We start from the raw sequence: 11,398 nt of genomic DNA, 5'->3' as shown, positions 1-11,398 counted from the left end.
TGCATTTTACATCCCCACCAGGAGTGTGGGAGAGACCTTGTTCTTCTAAATATTCACCAACACTTGACATGTTCAAACTCTAAATTTCAACCACTGTCATCGATATGCAGGCGTATCTCACTGTGGTCTTACTTAGCATTTCCCTGATGACTAATGCCCTTGGAAAATCTCCTCAGTGTCTCTGGTTGCTTTTGGCAACTAAAATATATTTGAACACTTAAATATAATGGCCAACTCTTTCGACATACCTGTGCACTCTCCTTACAGTTAATATGATTTGCAGCAAAAATATAATGGCAACAGATTCTGGCTGCATGCCATTTATAGGACTGTTTTTCCAAGTATGTTAACATGGAACACCTCCATATAGATTGAGGTTATAAACAGTGGCTGATCCGCCTGTTGTGGGCCCCATAGTTCCCATTCACCTTAGCTCATGTTTGATGGGAACACTGCAGATGTCCTGAGAGTTTTTTCTCCCCCTTTCTAAGAAGAAATAAGACTTCCATTTCCACACCATTTTTCTAACCAGGTCTATCTGGTGCAAGGACATGGGCAAAATGAAAAAGAAAAGAAAAGCTAGTAATAGAAAATAGGTAATGAAAGAGACTAAGATGAGAAATAAGATGACCAAAGAGAAAAAAATAGAGTAAGAATGGTGCTAGAAAATAGTGAAAAAGTAAATAAAATATGGAAAAGTGAGTATACTGTAGAAAGGAAAAGTCTTGGGGTATGTGGGGGGCTCAGTCGTTAAGCATCTGACTTCGGCTCAGGTCATGGTCTCAGGGTCCTGGGATCAAGCCCTGCTCAGCAGTGAGTCTGTGTGTCCCTCTCCCTCTGCCCCTACCCCTGCCCCCACTCATGTTCTCTCTCTCTCTGTCAAATAAATAAATAAAATCTTTTAAAAAAAGAAGAACGGGAAAGTCAAAAAATTTGGGCATTATCCCCTTTAAGGGTCTAGCAATCCAGTTGATGAGGACTTCTTCAGGAGAGTGGTATGCTATGGAAGGAAGAGCATGGTCAGCCAAGAATTTGAGTCAATTGCCTAAGCTCCTCAAGTCTTGGTTTTTGCTTCTGTATCATAGGGATAATAATAATTGTCTCAGATGATTGTTATGAGGATTAAACAAAATAAGATATATGGAAGACCTTGGTGCTGTATCACTAATGATCCCTATTCTATGCCATGAGATCCATTCAGGAAACTTAAAGCTTAGAAAGAAAGAAGAGAATTCTTAGTACAGAGTCTATTGGCAAAAAGTTTGAGTTGAAATGGGTTGGGCAAAAGCAGCAGTTTATTCATGTCTTACAAACATGGTCTTACAAACATCATACAGAGCTGGCACGAAAGAACAGACACCATCTCATACACCATGCTTCCTTCCAAGTCACTTCTATTGAGTTACGACATCAGAACAAGTCAGTTACTGAGTTACACGGTTCTTCAAACATAGAGACCCCCCCCATGAGGGTGGCTGGATTGGCTAATCGGACGAACAGTTAATTTACATGTTTCATACAGTGCAGGATTTGCAACAGAATTCAAGATATTCACATTGATATTATAATACGTTATAAAACAGTATAATTTTCGGAAGATGATGGGATCGCAGATGTCCCTGCCTGTTTTCGATTCTAGTTTTCCTTCTTTCTTTTCTTAAAAGCAATTACAAAGAGTTTTACTCAACTTTTCACACTCAGAAACACTTTAAAATTTAAAAACTAAAAACTATTTACAAATTATTCATTGTAATTTTAAAAGTATTCGTTGTTGGTTTTGCTGTTCCACTTAAAAAAGAAATCACCCTCCAACAACCATACTTTACTCGGTACCACCGTTACCTTCCGGCTGCTGTGAAGGATACTTCAAATCGACTCCTCACAACTTTGCAGAGCTCCAAAATATATTCTATTCCATGGCCCATGATACCAAATATACATACAATAAAAGGGCCCTCTAACTTCCCCAAACCACACACTGACTACGACTCATTTTGTGTTGCTTTCATAGAAATGCCATGAGGTGACATTCTGGTGGATAAAGACAATGATTAGGGAATATTCTTTTTTAATCCCAAAGTCATCTTAAAGCACAAAAAAGAGGCTGACTTCAATCTTTGTACATATAGAATGTAAAACATTTTCTTTACATTAGGCAGAGTCATAAAGAGCATGTATGTTGTTTTGAAAATGCATTTGTCATAGAATTTACAAACACTGTGATATCAAACACATTCTCGAAAACGGCTAAGGTACTGACACAAAACCTGACTCAAAATGTAAATTTTTCAGTAGACTTTATTTCTAACTTGCATATTTAATAATTCGACTGTATCCAGTTTCACTGATACGCTCTAAAAACTCAAATATGGTGATATGACCTCAAGTTCATCCTTTCAAGGAATCCCAGGGCGCTGCTTTGCTCAAGCAGGTTTTCATTGAATTTCAGAGACCTGGTACTGGCAAACCATGTGAGACACTAGTCTATAAACTGCTCCACAGACAACAGCTCAAGACAAATTAGCCTAGGAAAGATAGTGAAACATACTTTGTTGTGCTAATTTGACAGCCTAAAGAGATTTTGTGTGAAAACGTGTAAATTATATTAGGCTTTGCTGTATAGCTATTTTTCAGGCATTCCTTAGTTTGTTGGTTTAAGTGATGCTTTCTATCTGGCAGTGGTTAAAACTTCAGTCCTGTCTGTTTCTTTCCAAATAGTAGCTTAGTCCTTTCTGGGGGAGGACAAGCTACGTGCAGACTTAGTCATGCCCTTTCTGTGGACGAGGGATGGCCTTGAATGCACACTTGTGTACTATACATATTTCCTTTCAGAAAACTGCATTTCTAACTGGATTTCTAGCTGAAGTTTATTTCTTTACCCACTAACTAATTCCACAATTTCACAAAGGTAAACAGGGCTTTCTTAGACCACACTGATGTTTGTGAAGGGCAGTGAATAATTCAAGGCCGTGGTTCTTATGTGAGATCATATTTTCCAACAATTTGACTCACATATAACCTTAGGAGGGAGAAAATAATATTTCAGCCACAGTGTTCTCAACTCAGCCCTTTAATAAAATGGTTTCTCAGCTTGTTCACTGTCCTTTTGAAACAAAACCAAGTTACTCCTTGTATAATAAAATTGTATCAAATAATTAAAACTAAAGAGAAACGACCATATACTTTTATATGCAAGACAACCATTTGCACATGACATAATGAATAAAAACAAACTAGAGAACGTTTCTTTAATATCTTTGGATTTAAAGAAAAATTGATTTCCCCGTCTGAAGAAAAAATGGATGAATTTTCATAAGAGAAAGCATGCTTTTCATTTCTAAATCCAAAAAAATCACATTGTTTCCAGTGACATGTTCCCATGAGATCATCACCTTCTAAACCACATCCATAGCTTGGGATTGCACCGCAGGATTCATAAAATGCTTGGCTACTCTGGTAACCTGCAGAAGAGACTGAATACCTCATGAAAATTTATCCAACTTCTCGAATATTGGGGGAAAATATCATGATACACATTTACAGTTACTTTCTGGTCTGCTAATTCAATCCATTTCTAACAACAACAAAAAAAGGGCAGCTTGTTGTCACAAGCTTGCAATCACGTTATCAGGAAAAAAAGAGAAAGAAAATTGTTCCTTGCCTAGTAAAAATCATTGTTCCAACTCATCATGGCTAGGACGCTACCCATCACAGAGCATATGCCACTTGGCAATTTGTCTCCTGGGATAGTCACAGATCTCTTTCCAGTGCTCTCCACCGGTTCCTTCCGCTGCTGCTCCCAGGACCAACCGCCCTATTACCTCATTTCTGGACCCCCTTTCAGAATCCAAAACCAGAAATTCAACACTTATCTCTTCAAGACCCTCACAAGGAATATCAAAGACAAACAGTTCATTGAACACTGCATTGGGGGTGCATTTCTTCACATGAGTCTTCTTTTTCGAGATTCTCTTTTTGGCATGGTACAGGTTCACTTTCACATAGGGATCTGCAATGGTAAATGACAGACGTTATACTGGCAGAACCTGGCTGGAGAGTTGGTCTCAACATAATGGTGCCCTTAGAGATCACTGCCTGCCAATAAAGTGAGATTGCAATGAAAATGAGTCAGAACAAAGTGAAAATATGGATCAAGCTTGGCCTCTCTATTATCAACAAATTGAAAACAAGGAGGAATGTGCAATGTGAAGAGAAAACAGTTTTAAACCACAGGATGGGAAATGAAGTATAATGGCAAGAAGAAGAGATAATATATAAAAAAAAGTTCTAATGGTTCATTCTGATTATGTATAACTCAGTCCAGAAAATAAGATGGAAGAAAAAAATATTGGACAAGACCTAACCTAACTGAGTTGTATGACTTTGGGTGAGTCTTTCTACCCTCTGCTTTTCCGTTGTACAGTCATTTAGAATTCACAATGGCAATGTCCTTTTGTGCTTTAATCACCAGCTGGGTTTGCTTCCTGTTTTCCGGTGTTGATCTTCCCTGTGTCATCCTTAATGTGTGAATTGTAGGATCATAATACCTTATCATACATTTAATTATATTACTTTTGGCTTTTTCTGGTTGAAGCATGTGAGTTCATTTTAGCTTCCTAATCTAAACCTTCAAGATCATGTGTTCAATTACCATTAATGAACAACAGTAGTAATAATAATAGAACTAGATGTTATTTAATGAAGTATATCCTTCCAGTCTTCACAATCCCCCTCAAGGTATTAGTACATCTAGTTTGTATAGAGATTATGAAACATAGCCAAGATTATATGCTAAAATGGAAGGGTTAGAATTTGAACTCATCATTTTAACCCATAGGTCATGTATTCTTTTCACTGTGTGATACAACAAGGAATTTTTTTTTACTTAGTCACAAAACTAAAAGCTAGTGCTTAAAGCAGATACATAAGGAATTAAAGGAAAAATAATAAAAAACAATAGAAGTGTAAGTGTAGGCAGGCTCACAAAAATACTAAAATTAAGAACTCTTCTCCCAAACCATTGCTATATTTTTGGCAATGACCTCTCACCTCTGCATTTATCACTGCTTTCTGCTTCAAACCCACACAGTCAGACATCTACCATGGATTAGCAATGGCTTAGATCTTAGGAGTATGTAGTTTTCTTTTTCTTGCTAATGGCATTGGCTCACATTGTTATTTCATTAAATGCAAAACAGAAAAACAATCACATCACTTGTGCTTGTGAGTAAAAGGTAAATTAAAATCATGTTCCTTGCTAACTATTTTGCCAATGTATTACTCACTTATACCTGAGACTGAATCTTTCAGAAGCATTCTTACCTGAAAGTCCAGACACATCAGATTTAGGCAGGTGTCGAGCTTTTAAAACAACCACAGTGAGAGTATTTGTAGTGGACTGATAGCAGAGAGAGATCAGTAACTCACCCCGTCCTGAAGACTTCTAAACAAAGAGAGATGTGGTGTAAGTACTCTTATTATTTTTTGTTTTGAAATGTGTACTTATAGAAACATTTTAAAGCAATATAACATTGTTATTTAAGTGTAATTTTCCTACTTATTTTTATTTTAATATGCTAAGGAATTCAAGAGTAACTACAATCTTTTACAGTACTATCACCTTCTAAAAACAACTGGCTGCCATCTTGTGATGGTTTTAGGTACTACAGGATGTTAAAATATGTAATGAGTGAGCCACACCCATTACTGAAATCTATAAAAGGGTAGAGGACAGCCTATACAGAGGTGGTGTTGTTCTTTACTTTTGATTTTTAATTAAATAACTACTTTTTGAAGTTATTAATAGTAATAAAAATTGTCTAATCATTTGAATGGATCTGTGTAGGGCAAAATGATTCATGTTAAGTTTGACTTGATTTCAATTTTTTAAAAAAGTATTGATATTATTGGAATTCGAATTCAGACCAACAGAAATTTATTCTGACTGCTACCATCTCCTGCCCCAGAGGGCGTTAAAATTCTCTGTCCCCAGTCCCGACTCGAAGTCCTCATTCAAATCCAAGAAATGAATTAAATATTGGAAGGAACTGACCCAATTTTTAATACTCTGTTTTTGGAAAGCATCACAACATCCTTCTTTGTATGCTACTTAGATTTTATTTGTACTTTAAAGACATTAGGTAAGAAGACCAATAACTCAAATTACAAGTTTTACCCGATACTAATAAAATGTAAACTCAGGGCTAGATTATAACTAAGAATGATGGCTGGCCAGAGCTCCTAAAACTTCAATCTATGTACAAAAACAGACATGGGGTCATTATATGAATAAGCAGTCCAAGAAGAATAAGAGTAGGGAATAGATCTTTATTCCTACTGTGCCGCTAAACAGCTCAGTGTCTCAAACAAGCTACTGATTTTTCTGAACCTTGACTTTTCATTAATTTCAACAAAGAAACAAAGGTGAACTTTATGGTATTCTATAAAATCATGCCTTATAGAAACAAATTATTCTGAAGTACTACAGTTTAAATCAATTGGGTTCTATATTTAAAGGGGAAATAGGATTAAATTTGGTATCTTATCATTGTCCAATAGTCTCAGAACTACCAAAGCAGTATAACTACAAAGGCAGAGTAACTCACTTCTTGTCATACAACATAGTAATGAACATTTATAACTCAATATGATGTGATGTCTCCTCCTTGAAAAGCAATTCCATGAAAAGTCAATACAACTTCCAAATCCTCAGTATAAACTGACTCAATTTTAAATATCAATTTTAAATTCAATTATGCTGACCTTGAGACATCTTTGTTAACTTGTTTATGAATAAGAAATATTTGCCTGAATTTTAGGTTAAGTGACAGTCCTAGTCAAAATACTTATGATAGAAATTAACAGAAATATTTATATAAGTGTTATTTAAATATCCAAAAAGGATGCCTATTTATTTTATATAATTAAAATACTTTAAGCATTTCAGTTGTAGATTAAATTTTCTTTCATCTACTCTAGTCCCTTGCTCCCCATTTGATTATGATTAATAATAATTAAACATAGTAAAGATGATATGTATAAAACTTATCAGTTTAATGAAAATCCCCTAGATAAGAAAAAGCTACATAAAAGATTGTTTATAAATACTTTAAGCACTAAAAATGAATTACCCTAACATTTCTCTTGATAATCTCTCTGTTCATTAACATTTTTCCATCAGATAACTCAATTCCTGCAAGAGGAATAAGGACTTCTCCAATGATATCATCTCTTGAAAACCTGTCAAAACTCAAAATTGTGAAGTGCAAGGCCAACTCTTGAATCTGGGTGTAGAGGATCCCATAGAATGTAAAGGTCTCATCAAAAGCTGGGTCCAAGGTCTTTCTAAGAACTCTGGTTTTCACTTTATGCTTCTTCTCTGGCAGGATTGTCATTTTGATGTATGGGTCAGAGGTCATCGACTGCTCATCCATGGCCGGCAAGCCACGGGCTTCCTTGATGTTCACCACAAATGCTTTCTTCTCAAAGTTGTACTCTAAGGAGAAGAAGAGGGTTCCCAGCTTCTCCTGCTTCTCTTCTGAAGTAAGGGAAGTGCTGGACTTTAAGCTATCAGGGGAAAGAGCCTCTTTCTCCCCTTCTGAAAAGAGCTTTGGGGTCACATTCTCCAGATCAGAAGGGCTACTCGCTTTGAGGTTTGTTTTGGGAAAATTGCCATTGAGATCTCTCTTCTCAAGGTCAAGATGTAATGAATTCTTTGGCACAGCTGGTTTATTCTTTACTTCATTTTTGTCATCTGCTCCAAACTTCTTCTTGCTACTTAGATTTTCAGGATAAATATCAACTCCTTTTAGGACGTGCACAAACTTATATGGAGGAGTCTTGGTAGACTTGGATGATTTTCTCTGACAGCAGATCCATGCAAACAGAGAGACTGTGAAGACCAGGCCAAATGCACTGAAGATCCCCACCACTGTGGGGATTTCATCTGAAAAATCAAATGACCAATAATATATATTAAAGGAGCGGAGTTGGAGATATGAGCCTATTTGAAAAGCATGCTGGAGCTGGCAATTGCTGTAGGTTGCACAGACTGGATTACTTTCTGACTGTTCTGGGTATGAGTTATGTACACATTTCATATCACCTTCAGGAATAAACACATACACTGTGTGACATACAGAAAAAAATACACTATGATAGAAACTTCTTCATTTCAGTAGTTTTTTCATAAATAAAATAAAAAGATGAAACTGGGCTTAGGTCAGGGATGAGGGATGCTAAATGACCCTGACCTACCTTTGTTTTCTCAGATAACATGAGTCAACTATAGCATGATAGGTCAGTACTAATTTCATTATGCCTTCTTGACATTTTGAGGCTTTCCAGAAGCATCAATTTTTACTGACTATGAAACTCTAAATGCACATTCTTCAAATACTGAGAAATTTTGTATTCTTAATAGTTCATTATTTATCCTGGATTCAAGCAGGAAACATCTAGGGGCTAGTGGTTCCAGGAATTTTAAGAAATGAAGGAACATTATCTGCTATTATCACAAACTTGTCAATAATTTCCATCCCAATTATGGAACACTGGTAAGAGAAATGTTACATATATTAGGGAAAAAAGAAAAAAAAAGATGAACAACAGGGTATTGATATTATGTAACTTATACCACTGCAAACTCCTTGTATACAGACCCAAAATTTCTCAAACACTGAATTATCCAAAGTACAAATTAATTATACCTAAGTGGGATAAAAATAAAACAATGGCTACAAATGAATCATCATTCCTTAACATGTATTGAGAAAAGTGAGTTTAGATAATTTAGAGTTCAATTTTATCCATAACTGATTTTTTTCTAGCATTTTTCCACATGGCAAATGATAATAAAATTGAATTTGGCATTCTTTCCTTGAATGAGGGCACATTAAATTACTGACATTAGGTAACATCGATTATGCATGAAGCTTATCATGTCCCATATGTAAGCATAGCCCTCCAACAAATGATCAGTAACACTGTGTAAGTAAAAGCAGTATTGCTATATCTGGACACAGTGCATCAGTTGAGTCAATGTTCAATATAATCATAGTGAATATAACTAATGTAATATTATCTGCATTTAGTTTCATTCTTATCTATTTTTATCCCAAATAGTGAATAGTAAAGTTAGAAGTCCCAGTCAGGAAAGGGTTAAGGCTAGTTTGAATAACCCCTGAAAGAACAATCTTTTGTTACTCCCCTTCCCCTCCCCTCAAATCTTCTGCCTATCTACTTCATAATTTCAAAACTGAACTCAATATAAGAATCAGTAACGACAAACAAGAGCAGACATATATAAGAAAATTAAAAAGTAACAATAAAAAATTCCATAGTTTAATTAGATCAAGAAATTGACCATGTAAAGATGAAAAATAAACCTTCGAATTCCCCAAGTAGAAAAAGCAGCAAATGCTACAGAGAAAGAATGAGGCGAGAGCTAAAGATAATCAGCTAAACTTAGTATCAGCTTTTCAGTTTTTCCTCCTATTCAAGTCTTTGTGGGGGGAAAAAAAAATCCACTCTTGGACTCTCTAATAATCCAAGGCCAGGAAGCAAAACCAAAATCATGAACTAATCCAATTCTTAGCCAGTGCTAGGAGAACAATAAAAACAATAGAAAAATGATCCTTTTTTTTTTCCTAAGTAGATGGATAGCCCAAGCTAGGACATATTTTTCCCTAGCACCATCTCTGAAAATGCCTCAGTATTAGAAAATTTCTTATTTTCAAATCAGAAATCGGGAATAAACATCACAACAATATAAACTCAATCACCCAAATGGAAGGCTGTAAAGGAAACTCATTTCTGAATATAATGTCACAGATTGTCTCTATCCAATACTTATGTCACAAGGCAAAATATTCAATATATCACGGAAAGACGCACGTACTCCCTGTGTATTCTCTACTGATAAGGTCTTAAGCTTTTGAGAGTAAAGACCTCAGTCATTTCACTCAGTTTAGTAACAATTATCATGTACTCATAGATATCATTCCTTATTCACAAACTTCCATAAAATTCCCTGATTTTTTTTTTTTTGAATACTTGTAAAGTAAGTAAAACTCCATCTCTTATCTTTGGAATATAATGGGACCTAAAAATACTACTTTTTAATTTGAAGTACATCTGATTTTATTTACTGAGAGAAGGAGATCAATAGTGCCAAAAATTTGGTATAGGAAAAGGGAAATTGAACTGGAAAACAGGATTCCTAATTCTACTTTCCAGTATCTTTTAGTTAACTGTTTGACCTGCAACACTTCCCTCATATCTCTGGGCTTTGGTTACCTCACCTGCGAAATGCAATGGACCAAGCCAGTTCATTTCAAATATCGCTTTAATCCTAGCGTCATAGGATTCTGTGTCTTCCACTAGCAACATATTTCAAGGATACAAGAAAAACATAGCAGAGAAAAACCACCTTATGGTACACTCTATAATAAAATATACATCCCAAACCCCCAACACACAAGTTATTTTATACCGAGATCAAACCCTTATGTAATCACAGAAACATTGGTTTCTCCTGGTAAGTTAAAAACAGATTTACCTACAAATAAAAATTACCTACAGAATTAATGAAACCAACAACAAACAGCAGACTCCTCTTCCTTTACTTAGCGCGTGCTGCAATTTACAGAGCTACCTGAACGTTTAGAAACTTCTTGGATGTAAAATCTCCCTAGCAGAAGGCAATTTTAAGGAGAAAGATAGCAAGGAAGGGAGAAACAACAGAGAGATAAGCCACGACTGCCTCTTTACAGTTCTCATTTTCTTTTCAGATTAACTACCTAGGAAATCCATATTCAACAACCTCTGGAAGAACAACAAGAACAACAACCACAACATCACAGCCCACCCTGGAGTATTCAAAAAACAACCGCTGTTTTAAGTTGAGTAACTTGCTTACCAAATTCTTCCCGGCTGGTAGTGATCGGAGCCATTTTTTGCTGCGTGTTCTGTCCGAGGTGCTGAACGGAAAACTCCCTGGCTTGATTCACTTGCCTGGATCTGAAGCGCCGGCTTTCCCGAGTGCTGAAAACAACAGCGCAGAGCTCAGGGGACCTGCGCCTGGAACGGGAGGAGGCAAAGAGGGAGGTCCACTCGCCTTCGCACAGTGATTTGCCACCCCTGTTCCTGTTTTGGCTCTTCTGAGAAGCTCGTCTCGGAGACTCTAGACGTGGCTGAAGCCCGAATTGACGCAATCCTGACGCTACAGGGTTGAAATCAGCACCTGCCCTCCTCCCCTCCGCCCTCCAAGCCTCTCCTCTCCTTTTTTCTTCCTCCCTTCTCTCCTGAGGATTCAACACATACTCATCAATTATTTTAACTGTTGGACTACTGGAGATTAGCTTTGCTAGTCTGTGGGGGCTCAGAGGCACATGGAGAT

General features: G+C 36.5%; 1 protein-coding gene across 1 annotated transcript; it reads right to left on the bottom strand.

Annotated features, from left to right (window-relative positions):
* Window positions 1-3,701: 3,701 nt before the first annotated feature.
* Window positions 3,702-10,952, bottom strand: SYT4 (synaptotagmin 4). Its single transcript, XM_028098131.2, has 4 exons — window positions 10,919-10,952; window positions 7,131-7,945; window positions 5,323-5,443; window positions 3,702-4,009 (listed from the first exon to the last, which is right to left on the bottom strand). Exons 1-4 carry the CDS (start codon window positions 10,950-10,952, stop codon window positions 3,702-3,704), a joined length of 1,278 nt encoding a protein of 425 aa, XP_027953932.1.
* Window positions 10,953-11,398: the final 446 nt, after the last annotated feature.

The sequence above is a fragment of the Eumetopias jubatus genome, unplaced genomic scaffold, assembly GCF_037043125.1.
Source record: "Eumetopias jubatus isolate StellerSeaLion01/CBP00866 unplaced genomic scaffold, mEumJub1_p1.0 scaffold_16, whole genome shotgun sequence".
NCBI lineage: Eukaryota > Metazoa > Chordata > Mammalia > Carnivora > Otariidae > Eumetopias > Eumetopias jubatus.
Note: the sequence above shows the minus strand (reverse complement) of the source record. Positions and strands in the feature narration are given on the sequence as shown.

Bases quoted from the DNA above. Each gene is read 5' to 3' on its own strand.
- SYT4 (XM_028098131.2), bottom strand. From the start codon at position 10,952: ATGGCTCCGATCACTACCAGCCGGGAAGAATTTG. The intron at 7,946-10,918 runs GTAAGCAAGTTA...TTGATTTTTCAG, and splicing joins TACCAGCCGGGAAGAATTTG to ATGAAATCCCCACAGTGGTG. The intron at 5,444-7,130 runs GTAATTCATTTT...CTCTTTGTTTAG, and splicing joins TTATCAAGAGAAATGTTAGG to AAGTCTTCAGGACGGGGTGA.